Here is an 18,878-nt window from a genome sequence, read left to right as displayed (position 1 = left end):
AGGACCCTACCAGCTGTTGCATGTCGTGCAGCGTCTTGATGCCCCGGTGGATTTTCATCTGAGGAGGGGTTACGTAGGAACTTGTGATTCCTACTCCCAGGAAGGTCACGCATGGTCCCTTTTTATTTTGAACTCGCCACCTCAAAGCCATTCGTCTTCAGGGTCTCGGAGATGGTTGACACCAGCTGGTCCACTTGTCTCGTGGTTGGTGCTGCGATCAGGATGTCATCCATGTACTGCACGATGGTTACCGTCGGATGGCTTTGCCGGACAGGTGCTAGCGCTCGCGTCCACGGTGATCTGGCAGATGGTAGGGAGTTGAGCATTCCCTGTGGAAGCATCCTCCATTGGAAGCGTAGGTTAGGGCCGCTGGCTGTTTGGGAGACGATGGAAAAGGCGAAACGCTCTTTGTCGTCTTCATGCAGGGGGATAGAAAAGAAGCAGTCTTTGATGTCGAGCACTGCACAGGGTTGCCCCCTCGGTATCATCGAGTTCAGGGGTAGCGATGTCTGGACAGGTCCCATAGGCTGGATTCGCTTGTTCACCTCCCGCAAGTCGTGTAGGAGACGGAAGCCTTCACCAGACCGCTTAGGTATCACGAAAATTGGAGTGTTCCATGGACTTGTGGAGGGTTCTATGTGATTCTTGTGTATTCACGGCTAACCAACTCAAGGAGGGCAGTTATTCGAGGCTTTGACAGGGGCCACTGATCGACCCACACTGGGTCAGTGATTTCAGGTCAGCTTGATGGGCAATGGTGGGTATGCTACAGTGGCCCCTAAAATAAATTTGTCACCCTAACATCCAGCAGGGCAAGGGCATCTCTTCCCAGTAAGGGTGGACAGTCCGACATCACATATGTAGTGAGGGTGATGGTTCTTCCTGGTCCTCTCTCGGTGCAGAGGGTTATTGCCACTGGTTGGGCGCTCTTGTGGGCTCGGGACAGCCCTCCAACTCCGCCCACCATGGGGGCTGCTTCTAGCTTCCATGGTTGAGGCCAATGTATGCCTGGGATGACGGTAACGTCTGACCCTGTGTCCACCCAAAAGGGAAGGCAGATGGCCGAGTCGTCCGAGCTGTTGTGGAGACGAACACACTGCCCACACGATCAGTGGGTGCTTTGCCCACCTTCGCGCGGTAACGGCCACCCACGGGTCCCGTTCCAATGCTTTCATGGCCAGAGCCACCCAGGGACCTCTTCCCCAAGGGGCTGTTTGTGGTATTCCTGAGGCGCAGGTGGGTTCGGTTGGACCATTGGCTGGGCAGCAAAGTTGGACATTCCCTGAGGGGTTGGCAGTGGTGGGCAACGGGAACCCTGTGCCCCATTGGGGTTGCTGTAGCTGGGCCGTTGCATGTTCCCAGTGGGAGGAGGCTGGATACGGCCCGGCTGCCTCCTCCCTCTGCCGTTTCCCTGATGCTTGGATCTGCATTCCTTAGCTACATGCCCTTTCCTACCGCAAGCCCAGCACAGTCCCGAAGTTTCCCCTGATGTGGGGGAGCAGCTGCTGATGGGTGTCCTAACTGGGGACAGTTTACGCCACGTGCCCACCTGGCCACACTTAATGCATGCCATGACACTCGTTATGCAGTGTGAAACTGCTGCTTGGATGGGAGCAAGGTGCTCCTCCTTAGCTACATGCCTGATCATGGCAGCTGTGTTAGATCCCTGTGGCAGTGATCTTAAAATGTCCTTTGTGGCTGAGTACATTGTTGGCGTAGGCACTCTGCTAGCACGGGACCTTTTGCCTCTGAGGGTAATGTAGAGGCGTCTAAGGCTGACTGCAGACGGTCCACAAACTGAGTGAAGCTTCACTCTCACTCTGTTTTATTGTAGTCCAAGGTGAAGGCTTGGCTACTATTTTAGAGGCAACACGGATGGCTTCTCGGGCTGCCCGAGTTGTTGTCATAATCTCTGGAGCCCTCAGGCCTTCTGCCTGTGCCAGGGGGGGTAATCATTGCAGGGTCTGTGCCCATTAGCCTCTGTATGCTGGAGTCGTGCAGTGGGTGGTCTGCCCCTGTTACCAGGGCTAGCTGTTTAGCACAGTTATCTTCCCACTCCTGCTTAAATAAAATCATCCCTGCCCCGTCAAAAATCATTCGGCAGGTCTGCTTAATATCAAAAGGTAGCAGGTCGTCCCCCCAAAAACGCCATCAATGAGAGTTGAAACCATTGCAGAATTAATCCCCTTATCCGCGATCGCTTTTGTAATCGCCTGCACGTCTTTCGGGTTTACCGGAGAATAGAATCTTTGGTTCCCGCCGGGTCCCCCCACCCGGACCGGAAACACCAGTTTCGATGACGGGGCCCACTCTGAGCACGCAATTTTTATTTTCCGCCAGTCTGTAAGTGGGGTTCGATCTTTCTCTGATGTCCCCTTACCCATGCGGGAGCGCTGCGGCTAATTGCCTTGCGTGCCGCTGCTGTTCTTTTGTTAGAACTCGAGTCTGAGTCGGAGCTCCCGACCCCCGCTCCGAGTTCTCCGAATCGGAGCTCGACTCCGAGTCCCAGTCGGAAGTCGACTGGTCGGAGACTTCCGGTCTGCTGCGCCTTTTTCTCGGGCTCCGACCCCGCCCCTTCTTGCGGGGGTCGGACCGTTCCCTCCCCCTGGGGTCCCCCCGCCTCCTGCTGGGGGAGGTCCTTGCCTATAAGGACCGAAAGTGAGCTGAGCGCTCTGATTGGTCATACGCTCCTGCGCGGGGGCCGCCCCGTCCCCCGCTCGCCCGCACATGCGTTGTTAAGCGGGCTGACTCCTTTCCGCCCGGCGCGGGTTCCTTTCTGCCCTGAGCACACGCCTCCCCGCCATTTTCAAACGCATATGGAGGGGGTGCATTCCTGTCCTCCCCTTCAGGGCTCGGCGGTTCGCCGCCGCCCTCGCCTCCTCCGTGAGTTCCTGCCAAAACGACCGCGCGTTTTCCCCCCCCGCCGATGGTAATCCGATCTGCTCGGAGGGGTCCGGCGTTCGCGGCTTTTCGCCCCCGGTTTGTTCTAAGACCTCCGCGGTTTGTGTCGCCGCGCCCACCCCAACTGCGGCGTGGCCAGCAACCACGCTTTTGCAGCTTGCCAGGTGTCCTGCTCATTTCTTGCCTTTGCAAGGCTTGCACAACCCTGCCCCATGACTTTAAGAGCTTTTCCCGAGCCACAGGACATCGTTTCTTCAGCTAAGACCTTAGTACAATGGTCCCATTTCTCCGGATGGAGAATATCCACAGGGCTATCTATCGCCTGTAATTTAATAAGCCTCGAAATAGCAAGGCATAAATCCTTAAGTTTGCATTCTATTCCCCACTGAACATGCATTTGGGTTACGACCTGCGCGACGGCTTCCATGTCCCTCGCTGGTCCGGGAGCGTCCTCCCCGCCGCAACTAGTCCAGCTGTGCGGCCGCCGACCCTGTCCAGGTGACTCCCGCACCCCGGGTGCTGGTACCCGGAGTTTCGGCACCAATATGTAGCCGCTGGCTACGAGGTGACCTGGTTCTGGAGTGCGGCACGGTGACTCAAACACAGAGTCACTCGGTCCATGTGCTGCTGACACCAGTATGGTGGATAGCAAATGGCGTTTATTCAAAGGTTTCAGGGGTATTTATGGCCTAGGTAGTTTATGTCACTTCCTCTGCCCTTGTCCTGGGTGCAGCCAGGTAGCCAAGGTCAGACTGAAGGTGAGGAGGGGTCTTCCTGTCTACGCGTAACAGCCCGAGATCTTCCGGCCGCAATCCCTAACTCTCCCACACCTCTGCATCGCAAATGCAAAGGACGCTCCCTCTGTCTGCCCCTCGGCACCACCCCCTGCGGGCTGGGGACCGGAGGCAGACGGCTCAGGAACCCCCTCCCCCACGCCGCAAGGGCGCACAGGGGGAGTCAGGCATTCCAACCCCCAGCGGGAAATCCCGAACCAGACCCGGGTCAGCCCGCGAAAAACACCAAGATTAAAAGCAAGCAGGCGGGCCGAGCCTGCGATCAGCTGCCTAGCCACACCCCCCCCACGGAGGGGCAAGCCTGAGTCCCCTTCCCCCGTCCCAGCCCCCCTCGCAGGGGCAGCCTCGGGACAGCCCGAAAAGCTCGGGGGAGGGTCCCGCCTGATTGCGGGCGCAGCGGCGGCCGCCGCGGTCGGGTCCGATGACGGTTCCGCTGGGAGACTCTCAAGCCCAGCCCCCTCCACCGGCGCGGCAGGCGAGGGACCCACCCCCGCTGGAGGCGGGCCCGCGGGAGGGGCTGCAGGTCCCGACTCCGGGACGGGCTGCCGTCGATCGTCGCTGCTGTTGAGTGTGTCGCCTAGCAACGCGGGCGAAGCCGCGGAGGGCGGTGCTTTCGTCCCGGAACCGCAGACAAGCTCTGCTGGAAGCGAGGGGTCCACCCCCGCCCGAGGCGGACCCGCGGGAGGGTCTGCAGGTCCCGGCCCCTCCTCTGGGGCGGGCAGGGGCGGGGCCCTTGGCCCCGGTTCAGGTGACAGAGCCAACCCACCTCCCCCCTGAGGGGGGGGAGGCAGTTCCGTCGGCGCGAGATCCAAGGTCGCAGAAAAAAACTTTTCTTCTGCCGCGGGCAAAGCGTTGCCCCCCCGCGCCCAGTCGGGGGGGATGGGAAACTGCAGGCTGCAGTTTTGCACAAATTCCACTCTTCCCAGCTCCAGCGAAAAACGGCCTCTTGAAGACGCAATGTCCTCGAATGAATATTCTATCAATTTCAAAACTGAGAAGAGAGTTTTAAATGCTGACAAACAGTAAGGAGTTCCAAATCCCTCATGGTGCAAAGCATCCTCGAACACCAAGGCCATGCAGTCCCATATGTAGGAATCAAGGGAATACAACAGATCAGGGAAAAAGCCATAATACTTTGTCCATCTGAAAAACTCATAGAAATGTCTCTTCACCATAGGGACTCCACATCGATGACCCCATTTTCGCCAGAGGTTAATAACTCCTTCATCTCCAAAAGAGAATGGAACCTCTGCCTCCGTAGGCACCTCTGCCACATCTTAGCCCACCTTGCACGAAGGGCAGCATTTTTAGGAAGGGCAGTGTAAACAGTACCTTGCAACAGTGTCCTCTGGGCTTCAGCAGACTGCATTGTGCTGCGAAGACTCCCGGACGTCCTGTCTCGGAGACTTTTCAAAGATTCTCTCTGTGGCCAGCCTTGGCTGTGAACTCTGTCCAATTTCAGGATCGTCAGTTCTTCAGCTCCTGGCTAGAAGCCACTCCTGTGGTCCCTGGTGTAGGTGACCATCAATGCTAAACACTTGGGGTTCACCCAAATGTAGCAATGCTCCTCTGGGCTTACCAAATGAAGAATTCTTCTTCACTCAGGGTCCAATTGTGGTGATTTCTTCACTCGAGGCACCATCTGTCAGTTCTGTCCTCGGTGTTCACCTTTCGTGGTGGTGCTCCTTTTGTCACTCGGAGGTCACCATTTATTACAGTGGTTTTCTGGGGTCCCAGGATGAGGGAAGAGACAAGACAGTTGACTCCATGCATCAGAAGGCTTGATTTATTATGATATGATATGTAAGATATAAAAACTATACTAAAAGAATAAAGAGAAGGATTTCACTACAAAGCTAAGCTAAGAATAGAAAAGGAATGTGTTCTCCCAGCCCGAGACGCTGGGCAGGTGCCCCGTGATAGGCTCTCAACTGGAAACAGTCTGACGAGGCCAATCAGAGATTTTCCCGTGGCATTCCACAGCAGCAGATAAGAATTGTTTACAGTTTGTTCCTGAGGCTTCACAGCTCTCAGGAGAGGAAAATTCCTAAGTAAAGGATTTTTCATAAACTATGTTGGTGACAAATAACCTCTGTGATAGCCCCCATGGTCAGGTCCACCCCTTGATCACAAGCCCATCTGGATGTCGTATCTCTTCTTAGATGTCCTATGTTTTTATGCCAAAATCAGCCAGATAGAAACTTTCTAACACAGTTTTGAATGTTGGAAAGCAGGCATTCTTTATTGTAGCATGCTGGTCACTGAGAAGATCCTTCTTCTAACTGAGTGCCCTGAGCATCAGGTAAACAGAGTTTTTATCACACACACTGATTACATATTCATTAGCTATCCCTGCTTTCTTGACGTATATGTATTACTTTATTTTACATAGTCATTACTTTATTTTACATAGTCGTATTCCTTATCAGAAGTCCTTATATGGCTCTTTGGGGTCTTCAATGGTCTTAAATGTCCAGTGTTCTTTCTAGGTGGCTGTTCCTTGACCCCCGGTTTGAATATCATTGTTTCACATAACTTCTGCTTTGTCAGCTTTGCAGAGCTGAGCTGGCATCCTGCTTGAGTTTTGCATGACTTCTGTTTGCCCAAGTTACATCCTTTATTTACTTCTCCCAAGGCTACACTGTTCTATTCTACTAGTATTAATTTCTCCCATTTTTGTGCAACACTTGGATCACATTTAGTAATATTGTTGCCTTTTTCACAACCTGGAAATGAAACTTGAGATAATTTTAGTAAGGAGGTATTATAAAAGTGTATTTTTCTTTGAAGGTCTTCAGGGGCAGTTATGGAAAGATGTCCACAAAAGCCCACCCCCTCCAGGGGTCAGCACATTTTTATAAGTTTTAGGAAAATAGCATAATTGATTAAAAGTGCCAATTAGAAGGACAAGTGGTGATGCAATTCTCCTCCAGGTCAAGCGCCTTTTCTGGAGCTCCCTCCTTGGCACTAGCTGTACTTTGTCCATGAAAATGTATCTTGAAGAGTTGTTCTTAACCTTGGTAGTCAGGAAGAACTAAAGATAGCATTGGGGCCTTGTAACCCCCCAGGGCTTATACCTCTGGAATTTATTTTGTCTTTCTACCTACGGAAAGGCCATGGAAAATTACTGGGAAAATTAGCCACTAATACAATAGGCTACAGAGCTACAAATATATGTGCAAAGAATACAGACAACATAGAAAAAAAGGAAAAAAAACAAAATGGCATCAATAAAACTGGATGAAAATTTTTCTCCCAAATCAAGGCTGAATTAACTATTGTCAGGATAGCAAAACAAGACTTAGGCATCTTGTTTTTTCTCAGACAATGGTTTGATTAACCAAGGGGCTTCATCCCTTTTAATTTTGGAGTAATGTATGCATGATTTTCCTATGTCCAATTTCAGTGTAGTAAAAGTTGTCAGTAGTACTTGGAAAGGTCCCTTCTGCTTTGGATGATGCAGAACAGTTCCCCAGTCTTTCAAGTAGACCCAATCTCCTGGCTGGAACTCATGCACTGGTTTGTCCAATCCCATCAGCCTGGAGATCACTGCTGGCTGCAAATCGTGTAAAGTTTTACAAAGAGAAATGAGGACATTATTCAAACCCTTCCTTTTATGTGTGTGTTTCCTGGAATGTGTGGTACTTGGTAGGGTCGACCATATAGCAGCTCATAGGGGCTTATTTTGCTGGTGCCCTGTGGCTGAATTCTAATTAAAAGTAGTGCAACAGGTAAGGCTTGGACCCATGTCAAGGAGGTTTCCTGACATATTTTACCCAATTGCAATTTGATTATATAATTCACTTACTCTACTTTGCCACTAGCTTGGGACCTATAAGGAGTATGAAGATCTCAAGCTATTCCCAAGGCTTTCCTAACCTGTTGTACCACTTCTGCAATAAAGTGGAAACCTATGTTGGATGATGTTCTTAAAGGTACCCCGAATGTAGGTAATATTTGATTCAACAGTATTTTAGTCTCTTCCTTAGCCTGGTTGGTGTGAGAAGGGAAGGCTTCTGGCCACCCAAAAAAGGTATCCATCAGAACTAGGAGGGATTTATATCCCCCTTTTCTGGGCAATTAAGTAAAATCAATCTGTCAGTATTCACCTGGAATATTTCCAGATTTTATGGCTCCCAGCACTACTTTGTTAGCTGTGTTAGTTGTTTCTTTTACAAACTATACAGTGTTGGATTCTTGACTGTACAATCTGAGCCATTTTAGACCTAATTATAGATTTTTGCAAATGTTTGAAAAGTTTTTCAGTACTCCAATTAGTGGCTTTGTGTTCATGATCCACTATTTCACACAAGATCTGTTCAGGGATTACTATTTGCCTGGTTGGGGTAACTGCCCAGCCTTGTAGATCAAATTTTGCTTCTAAGGTTTCAATTAATTGACAATCCTTAGCACTGTAGTCTGGTTTTTCTACTTGGAGAGGTAACTCTGGCAGAGGTATTAAAGAGAAAACTTTGTTTTCTAATGTGCCTTTTTCAGCAGCCTCTTTGGCAGCCTTATTGGCTAAATGATTCCCCAATTCCAGTTTGGTCTTTCCTGCTTGGTGGGCTCTGCAATGCATGATGGCAACTTCTGCTGGTTTCTGGATACTTTCAAGTAAATCCAAGATATGTTTTCCATTTTTGATCAATGTGCCTTGAGATGTCAAAAGGCCTCCTTCTTTCCAGATGGCCCTCTGTGTGCATGTACCACTCCAAGGGCGTATTTTGAATCAGTCCAAATGTTAACTCGTTTTCCTTTATTCAGTTCCAATGCTTGAGTGAGTGCAATTAGTTCTGCTTTCTGGGCCAAAACTTCAGAGGGGAGTGCCCCCTATTTGTTTATCTCATGGTGTGTAGTCACTGCATATCCACATAATTGTTTTCCATTTCAGACAAAGCTGCTCCCACCGGTAAACAATTCCCAATCAGTTCTTTCCAAGAGTCAGTCTCCTAAGTCAGGTCTGCTGGAACACACTTCTTCTATAGTCTGTAAGCAATCATTCTCTGGGGTTCCTTCTACTTGTTGGGCAAGTAAGAACATCGCTGGGTTAACAATAGAAGTAATTTTGAGTGTCACATGATCTTGCTCCAGCAAGACTACCTGATATTTTAGCATCTGGTTAGGAGATAGCCAGTGGCCCCCTTTTTGCTCAAGTACTGACTACACCATATGTGATACATAAACAACCATGCTTTGTCCCAAAGTCAGTTTTTGAACTTCCTGGATCAAGAGAACAGTGGCTGCTACTGTCCTCAGACAACTAGGCCAGCCTTAGCTGACATTATCTAGTTGCTTTGAAAAGTAGGCCACAGCCCACCTCTGGTCCCCAAGGAACTGTGACAGCACTCCCAGTGCCGTGTTTTGTCTTTCATCAGTAAATAGTTCAAACAGGCTCATGGGGTCTGGGAGCCCCAAAGCAAGGGCCCGCATAAGGGCTCGCTTGAGTTGTAAAAAGGCAGCCTGTGGATCATCAGTCCAGACTATAAAGTCCCTCTGAGCTTTCTTCAAAAGCTCATATAGTGGCTTTACTAGCAGCCCATAATTGCTGACCCACAGGCAACACCATCTGATCATCCTGAGAAAGGCACACAACTCTCTTACTGTTTGTGGCTGTGGGAGCTGGCAAATTGCTTTTTTTTCCTTTCTGTCCCATCCTCCTTTGTCCTTGGAGGATTTCGAATCACAAGTAGGTTACTGTGGTCTGGACTATTTGTGCTTTGTCTTTGGATACTGTTGTAAATGATCAAATCGGCAGCCAAATTTATAAAAAAAAAATTTATAAATTTATTAGATCGACAACCAAAAATAGAATATTATAAAACCGCCACAGCCAAGACAGCGTCAACCCCGGACTTTGACGCTGGGTGAACCTGTGTCAAACTGACGTAGTGTCAGAGTCTCCCCAAAGTTTCACACCAACTGCTCCAGGTAGCCAGCTTATATACAGTTTATTCCGCCTGGAGCAGAAATGACCTAAGATTTCTGTAAGTCCCTACATATGTATAACGGGGACTATACAGATTCAGTCCTGTACAAAAGTTAGTCCATAGGTTTGGATGGCTGTCTGAGCTCCTCGAGATGGTCTTCTTTTCAGTTGTAGCCAAGACGTTGCCGTTCCTCGATGTAATCTCTTCCAGGTGCGTTCTGTGAATGTTCTGGACATTCCTGGGAAATGGCCGATGATTTTATCTGGGCGAGTCTGGGAAATCTTTGAATAGAAAGAAGGCCCTGCTTCTGGCCATGGGGGTCAGATGCATGGTTGGATCTTTTTAATTTTTATACAGTTACAAATCATGAATCATCTCTATCATATACTAGAGATACTCTTTATCCACTTAGTCCCAGAAAATTCAACAATGCCGCAGTCTGATCCCAACATTGATGTTCAGTTTCAGTGGCTATCAGAATGTCATCTACATACTCTAACAAGACTCCAGCAGGATTCTGATTTTTCCATTCCTCCACTTCTTTTGCAAATTGATTTCTGATTACGGTGGGGCTATTTTTAAACCCTTGCGGTAGAACTGTCCAAGTCAGTTGGGTTCTTCTCCCTGTATTCAGATTTTCCCATTCAAAAGCAAAAAGCTCTTGACTTTCAGTACTCAAAGGGATACAGAAAAATGTATCTTTCAAGTCTAACGCTGTAAACCATTTTAATTTTTCATTCAAGGTTGTTAGCAAGGTATAACATTTTGTTACTACCAGATGTATATCTTCTTCTATCTAATTTATGGCTCTAAGATCCTGTACCAGCCAGTAATCCTTTCCATTTGCCTTCTTAAATGGCAAATAAGGTTTATTAAATTTGGATTTGCATTCCTTCAATAGGCCGTATTTTATAAATTTTTCCACAAGTGATAATAACCCCTTGCAACTTTCTATTTTCAAAGGGTATTAATTTTGCCTTACTGGTCCCACTCCAGGTTTCACTTTAATCTTTACAGGCTCTGCTCTTTTGGATCTCCTGGGCACTGATTTGCGGAAAAAAACCCGAACTCCACAACTTTGTAAAAGTTGTAAAGCTGGTATGTTTAGTACAGAGCTGGACACATGTGGGGATCATTCCCCCTAGAGGACATACCCATCCCTGAGAATTCCTTAACCTTTTTTATCCCCCCTTAGTTGTACATATGCATAGAGTTTCACAATAGGTTCATGCATATTCATTTTACTGGTTTTGGGTCACAACTTGCAATTAGTCCTTATCAGTCCTTGTACAGAGAGAACTCTCTGGTCATCTTGTCCATCTCTTGGTCTCTTGCAGCCTCAGCTTTAGGCTTTTTTGTTCATTTCAAAGTTCAAGGGGCCCTTCTTATCTCTTCAGCTTGGAAATTGAATTCCTTTTTTCTTGGCTGAGGCAGTTTTTGTGAGTGCAGCAAAGCTAGCAGACTAAACAGGTTCACTTATTCTAGCAAGCTACAGACTTAATAATTTAAAACAGCACACTTCACCTAAATCCGAAATGGATTTCCACCCTGGAAAATTTCCACAGTTTCATCACCTCTCCAGCTTAGACTATCAGAATTACTGCATCCTCAAGTGATACAGGCAGATGGATCATGTCCAATTTCAGAGACTGTAGTGCAAAAATAGAGGCTTCCACATAATTAGGTTCTGGAATAATAACCTTTATTTTTCCATTTTTAAATTTGATTTCAGCATTTAGTTTTTCTAATAAATCTGTCCCAAAGAGGAGGCTTTGGCAAATTGGGTGGATACAAAAACTAGTGAGTCATCCATTGTTTTCCTAATTTAAAATCAATGGGTTTGAAAAATGGCTGAGTTTCGTGATTCCCTGTTGCACCAATAATTGTTATAGAATCATTACTCAAGTTTCCTTTTACTGTATTTAGCACCAAGTAACTAGCTCCCATATCTACTAAGAATTCTACTTCCTCATTTACCTCCTCATTTCCCATCTTAGCTGTAAGCAGTTCTTCCAGGGAAGAATCCTTGAGTCCCCCTCAGTCATCATCAGTGATGGCCATGAGAGGGGGGGCTTTTACTAGTACATTGAGATAAGGCAGTTTGCTAAAGTGTAAGTGAAAGGTTGTATGCGCACAAGCAAAGGGAAAAAAAAAATTATCCTCTATTTCCCATCAGCAAGCAATGTCTGGACACTTCCTGGGAAGCAGGGCTTCAGCATGCATACCAGTTCCTCCAGAAAGCAAACATTGAAAACTCACTTATTCCCCTGCTTCTTCCTCTCTCCCTTAGCTTATATATCTGAGCAAACGTCATATGGTATGGAATATCCCTTTGGCTAATTTGGATCAGCTGGCCTACTTGTGTGCCCTCCAAGGGTCTTGCCCACCCCCATCCTATTGATGGGATGGAATGTTGGAGAGACAGCACTGATGCTGTGCCAGCACTGGTCAGCAGTAGCCAAACCACCAATGTGTTATCAACACCTACCTGGCTATTAATGCAAAGCACAGCACTGGGAGGGCTGCTATGGGAAAATTAACTCCAGCTCAACAAGACCCAATTCAGCTACTTACTCAGAGCAGGAAGGAGTAGGATCAGGCCCTTTTTGACTGTTCAAGTGTTACACTTTTTCTCAGGTCATAAATGAGAGACTTTGATATATACTTAATAGGAAAGTGATATTAAAAATATATCTTCTATACAATTTCCTTGAGACCACCAATACATCTCTTCTTTACTGGAAATTAACCTGAAATAGTGCTGAATAAGTTTTAACAATACCTCTTTTTTGAGAGAGGGCACTGATGGGAGCATTCTATGATTACTTAAAAATCAAAGGGAGAGTCAGAGGGAGGAGCTCATTATTCAAGGGGCAATTCCCCTTCTCTGTATGTGCTGACTGGAGCCAAGAGCAAGAATGCCAAGTATGCCTGGGGTTCTTGATCCTCCTCCCCCCTCCTTTGTATCTGTGCATCTTACAGCTTACTGCCTCTTCAACTCTAACTACCTTAACTGATAAACATTGTCTTGCAAAAATCAATAGTCTGTGTCTATGACTTCTGGTAGAATATTGCATTTCTGTAGCTGAACAAAATCCAGACAGTGATACTGCACAACCTGCTCTGAAATGCACAGTATAAACAAATGGAAAAAATTAGATTTTCCTCTTCATTTCCAGTAGATTAAAGAGTTTCTTAAAAACAATTTGAGATGCAATATTTTAGACTATAGCTATGTATATATTTCTTTTTTACTCCCTAATTTTCATGTGATACTGCTTCCTACAACATACTTTTCTTGAAATACAAGAATACTGAATCAGATTTGGACTTTGAGGGAGTGTGGCTTTATATAATTTCCATTATAAATAGTAATGTATAACACCTTACTTGTAATATCCATTCCAGATTTTATGTATGCAGTCTGTTCAAGTTCAATACTGACAATATGTAATTTCTTTGTATTGCTTTGTAGCTATACCTGTGACTTAATGCCTGAACCAAAAATCAATGTCATGTTTACATAAAATCCAAAAGAAATACCCAAATTCTGCAGTGATAAAGTACTGAGGGCCAAAGCTGGGCCTTAACACTGGGAAAACAGAGATGGGTTCAGGTCTGATCTTCAGAGAACAGCATTTGAGACCTTGGTTCAACAGGGTGCTCTGTGGAGTAGTGGCTGAAGTAAAGATCTTTCTTATGGTATACCATATCTTCTTAAAATATAAGAAAAAACAGTTATTTTGCCTTATGCTTTATCATGCCAAGTGGAGATGCACACTTCTGAAACAGTGTGTGCATGTCTCATTGACTGTGAGAGACAACTGCTCACTTTGAAAATTTAAAAAGGTTTCTTAAACCTTAACAAAAATACAACAAAGGACTATGTAAGGAAAAAGCTGCAGTGCTGGGAAATCCCCCTCGTGCATACCACATGGCCAGTTCATCTTCAAGATGGATGCTCAGTCTTTTATACCCCTGGGGGTTGCATCAGCTAGCCCTGGCCCCTCCCAAAGTCTGTCAGTCAGCTCTTCTTTGCCATTTATCAGTGGAAACTGCTTTCTTGTAACTTGATTTGAGATCAGGTGTTGCCATGCTGCACCCCCTAAGCAACAAGCTTTTCCCTTCCCAACTGCCCTATGCAAGGGACACATGTGCACGCCTTCTTTTTTACCTGTCCTAGACAACCTCAGCTGTCTGATGGTCACAATACGGGGGGGGGGAAGGGAACTATGGGGAGAACAGAGGAAATCTAAAGTACAATAACATGACTATACATCACCAAAGCTTTTCTTAAAGTTCACACAATAGTTATCTTTTAATTGCAAGAGCAAATCATCTCATTATCCATCTATAACATTGACTATTATGAATCTGATATCCTGTGTATTGGTAACTGCAGCAGTTTCCTTTTCCCAAGAGTTACACCGACATAGCTGCCCTACCAGATAGCTTGGGTTGATGATGACCTTTAGCATCAGCTCGGTGGTGGAAGAAGTGAAAGCAATGTGTTTAAGTGACTTGTGTCAGTGAATTGATGGCAGAGTTGAGATTAGGACCAGGGTTTGTACCACTAGAGTGCACTACTTTCCTGTTACTTATTGAGAGAATGGGTAAATTTGCTGGTAAGTGCAGACTGGTGTGAGGTTTGGAAAATTGCTGCCCGCTTGCTGAACTACTGGGAGTTTCACATTGGTCTTAATTGGATGCAACTTTGCTTCTGCACCTATCATTTACCAAGTAACTTTTTCTTACTTTCAAACTTTTATGAATGTTGTAATGGAATGGCAAAGAGGGCTTGTAAACCAGCTCCTTTTGATTTTATTTGATATAAAAAGGGTATGACAGAAAGACAGGGTTCATCATACTTGTAATTAAACCAAGTTCTATGAGATATATTCTTTCTCAGAAATACATGATGACTTTTGCTAGATTAATTAAAGGATATCAAAAATGAGATATGGTACTTTATTTAAGAATGTAAGCCCTCCTTTGTTTCCCTTCACAGGTTTCCACTTGAGTGGCACTGTGACAGACCCTGCAATGCAATCGGAGCCAGAAACTATTTGCAATGTAGCTATCAGCTTTGATCGTTGCAAGATTACCTCAGTGACCTGTAGCTGTGGAAACAAGGACATATTTTACTGTGCCCACGTTGTGGCACTCTCTTTATACCGGATCCGCAAGCCAGATCAGGTCAAACTGCATCTTCCCATTTCAGAGACACTGTTTCAAATGAACAGAGACCAACTACAAAAATTTGTTCAGTATTTGATCACAGTGCACCACACTGAAGTTTTGCCAACTGCTCAGAAATTAGCAGATGAAATTCTTTCTCAGAATTCAGAAATCAATCAAGTCCATGGTAAGTTTGATGCTTTTTCTTTTGTTTCATTCCCTCTCTGTTTTTTTATATTATTTTTTGTGGCACTCAGGAGTGTGACCTCCTGAAGTCCCTATCAACCTAATTACTTTGTCATTTTTATGATGTTTACATTATGGTGTTGTGGTCAGTCCATCTCGTTGTTTCTGCCGTTGCTTTTTCCTCTGGGGCAGGACTCTTCACACTCTTCCCCTGCTCCAATGTGGGTTCCCTCTGTCCTGGTTATAGGAGTAGAGTGCCAGTTTAGCAGTATGTGGGTGTAACAAAAGGTATATTCGACTCCTCTCTACCTCATTTCTGACACGCTGTTAATGATGGGATCGTTTGCAGTAGCTGCCCAGTGCACACTTGACACCTCAGGCTACAAGATGGATGTTAAATGAGATAAGGAAAAAAGAGGCAACCCTGAAAGGCAGGGTAGTGTTTCTTTTTCTTCACACCAATGACTCAGCTGTGATAACTCTTTCTGGGGAAGCACCAGCACAGTCACAACCATCCTGAGGTGGTCACCTCTGGTAATAGGCCATAATGGACTCAATTGCACTGGCAGAATAGGCAGCTGCAATGACTCACAGTATTACATCATTCCATTGTGAAAGTTCCCAGCCTGGGGGAGGTACTGACAATTATCACCTGAACCTAAGCATATATAATCTCTGATTTTGGGGATTTGGGACACCACCACCACCACTGCCACCACTCGTCATATCCAGAGGAGGACCAATACTTCTATAGGACCACTGCTTTCAACTGCAACCACCACTTGATAGAACTGTGACCATCACCCTGACCAACAGGGTGCCAGGTTGTACTCTGACTTTGTGGGTTGAAGCCAGCTTTCTGTGTATCATTGTATTTATTGTAATCTCTCTATTAAATTGTAACTCTGTCCTGAAATCTCTCTTAAGGTAATTGAGTGGGGTTCATTTCTCCCATTAGTCTATTTCATACCAGCACACCCTCCCACAGGAAACAGTTTTCCATAACCTTCTCCAGTGTGACTCCTTCTGACAAGGTACAGTTCTTCACAAACTGCTCCAATGTAGGACCCTTCCACGTGGTGCAGTCCTTCAGAAACAGGCTGCTCCAGTGTAGGTCCCCCACAGGGTCACATCTCCTGCCACCAAACCTGCTCCATCATGGGCTCCACTCTCCACAGGGTCACAGGTCCTGCCAGGACCCTGCTCCAGCAGGGGCTTCCCACAGGATCACAGCCTCCTTTAGGCACATCCACCTCCTCCAGCATGGGGCTCCTCCACGGGCTGCAGGTGGATCTCTGCACCCCTGTGGACATCCGTGGGCTGCAGGGACACAGCTGCCTCACCATGGTCTTCACTGTGAGCTGCAGGGGAATGTCAGCTCTGGCACCTGAACCACCTCCTCCCCCTCCTACACTGACCCTGGTGCCTGCATAGTGTTTCCTCTCACATATTCTCATTCATCTCTATGCTGGCCCAAATTACTTCTGTGCTGTAATTTCTTTCCCTTTCTTAAATAGGTTATCACTGAGGTGCTACTGCTTTCACTGATGGGCTCGGCCTTGGGCAGCAGGGGGTTTGTCTTGGAGCTGACTGGAACTGGCTTTGATGGACATGGGGGAAGCTTCTAGCATAAGACACCCCTGTAGCTTCCCCACTACCAAAACCTGGTCATGCAAACCCAATACACCTATAGAAGCTACTGGGGAAAAAATTAACATGAACTCAGTCAAAACCATCGCACCAGTCCTTTCTTTACATTTTCTCTTATTAGCACTGTCTGCTTTACAGTAGTTCCCATTTTTCTTTAATGCTATGCACTACTAAACAGTCGTTATATTTTACCCAAGAGTTATGAAATTAAACAAAAGATTAAATTACTTATGTCTAAGCTTTGAATCATTTGGGGAACTGTCGTGGTTTGAGAGGAAATAAAGTTTTTTGTGATGGTGTGGGCAAGCCAATCGGTGTTCAGATTTAATATTGGCACCTGGTTTGTCCACTGAGGGCATGGATACGCCTCTGAGAACACAGGGGGTTAAAAGCTGTAAACTCCCAGGGGAACTTCCTCTTTGAGTTCCGGCTTGGGACTGAGCAGACCCCCCTGCCCAGCCAGAGCTGGGCAGGGCGGGGAGGGGAGCCATGTGGCCGGAGAGAGGTAGGCCAGGCCTGGGCCCAAGGGTGGAGGAGAACATTGCAAGGGCTTCGGGCAGCCATCCTCCATTTCCCCCCCCACCTGGAGAGAGGGAGAGAGAGAGACAGAGCCGGTGCCTGTGATAGTGGGCCGGCGTGAAGGAGAAGGGGGGGGTGCCCAGCAGGGCAGCCAGGCGTGGGAGTTGATGAAGTAAACCGACAGAGAGCCTGGGACTTTTAACACTCCTGAGGAAGATGGGAACCTTGCAAATGCTGATTCCTCCTGAAGTTGATCAGACTGAGAGATGTTGAGAAGAATTCTAGGTGGGAGGAGATGATGGAGTGGCTTTGGGCTGGACTTTTCTTGTATAGCCACAGCAGAACCACGGGTGTTCCCGTGACACAGAGACTGCATTCTAGGGGGAGGCGATGGCTCAGAGCCAGGAGAGTGCAGTGATGTGGAGGAGTGTGAACAGAGACGACGGGTGAGGAGGGTGGTGGTGGTGCCCTCCGTCTTCGAAGAAGAAGATGATCTCTGTTCAAGAGACCCCTCAGCCCCAGGGGGTGAAATTTGGGGGGGACAGGTGTCCCAAAAGGAGAAGGACTGTGCTCTCTTTGGAACTGGACAAAGTATCCTTAAAAAGAAAAACCCTAGAAGCAGCTCTGATCCATGTGCAGTGGTGAGAGCACTGGACATGGAAGGAATGTGGCGCAAGAGGGACTCCTCTCTTCTCGAGGAACTGAGAATTGGTTATCTAAAGGGTGGTAATGGAGTTGGAAATTTGGTGGGGGGGAGGAGGAAGAATTTGGAAGGATTTCATCTTGTGTTCTATGTGTCTTGTGTGTTTTCCTTTGTAGGTTTAGGTTAATAAAGTTTTTTCCCTTTTAACCTTAAGTTGGAGCCTGCTTTGCTCTGTCTCTGATCACATCTCACAGTGGGTGCCAGGGAAGGAGGTGATCTCGTGGGGGCGCTGGCATTGCACCAGGCTCAAACGATGACAGGAACTAAGGCATAATATTTTGTAATAAGTAATTTTATCAGCTTTGTTTCTATATAACTACTATTTAGAATAATTCTGAAGACACTAAGTTTATAAAATCAGTTACTATTCTGTTGTGAAGTCAGAAGTACCTGTAGTATTGTGCTGAATAGCATTGTAGAGCTCAGACCCTCAGCTTGATGTCTTAAGCTTTTATAGTCTTTTTACCCAGTGGCATGAAAATAGCACTGGTTTAAGTATAGCAATGCTGAGCCACTGCAGAAGGTATAGTGTAAACTGACTGATTGTTGCCTTTTTCCCAACCTGGAAACGAAACTTGAGATAATTTTAGTAAGGAGGTAATATAAGAATAGATCTTTATTTGAAGGCCTACAGGGGCAGTTATGGAAAGATGCCCACAAAAGCTGTCCTTGGGTCATGTTATGATGCTTGTATCCCCAATTGTGTGTTCTGTTTATGCTGGATATTATATTCTGTGCCCTCAGGACTGACTGAGAGCAAAGGCAGGGAGAAGAAGCACAGAGTTTTGTAATCAGGGACTGGACTCCTCCTCCACAGTCTGATGGAACACTGTTGATGTCTGGGCACAGATGGGGCAGAACACTGCACTCATTTTGCTTTTTAGTTAGTTAGTTAGTTAAGCCAGCTGAGGCAGTCTGAATTTTCCCTGGACTGTTTTTCTTTCCCTTTTCTTGGAACCGTTCAAACCTACTCCAGACTGGGACCCAAGGAAACACTGAGAGCTCACACTTTGCAGCCTG

At 46.7% G+C, this 18,878-nt stretch overlaps 1 protein-coding gene across 2 annotated transcripts in view; it reads left to right on the top strand.

Annotated features, from left to right (window-relative positions):
* LOC103824691 (zinc finger SWIM domain-containing protein 6-like) overlaps nucleotides 1-18,878 on the top strand; it is a 307,908-nt gene that overhangs the window by 162,814 nt on the left and 126,216 nt on the right. For both annotated transcript variants that reach the window (XM_050986336.1, XM_050986335.1), the window contains exon 2: nucleotides 14,631-14,987. In XM_050986336.1, the coding sequence (XP_050842293.1) occupies nucleotides 14,631-14,987 (357 nt within the window). The remainder of the gene's footprint in view (nucleotides 1-14,630; nucleotides 14,988-18,878) is intronic.

Source organism: Serinus canaria, chromosome W (genome assembly GCF_022539315.1).
Source record: "Serinus canaria isolate serCan28SL12 chromosome W, serCan2020, whole genome shotgun sequence".
In the NCBI taxonomy this organism is placed as follows: domain Eukaryota; kingdom Metazoa; phylum Chordata; class Aves; order Passeriformes; family Fringillidae; genus Serinus; species Serinus canaria.
The sequence above is the reverse complement of the archived record's forward strand: the minus strand, read 5'-3'. Positions and strand labels throughout refer to the sequence as shown.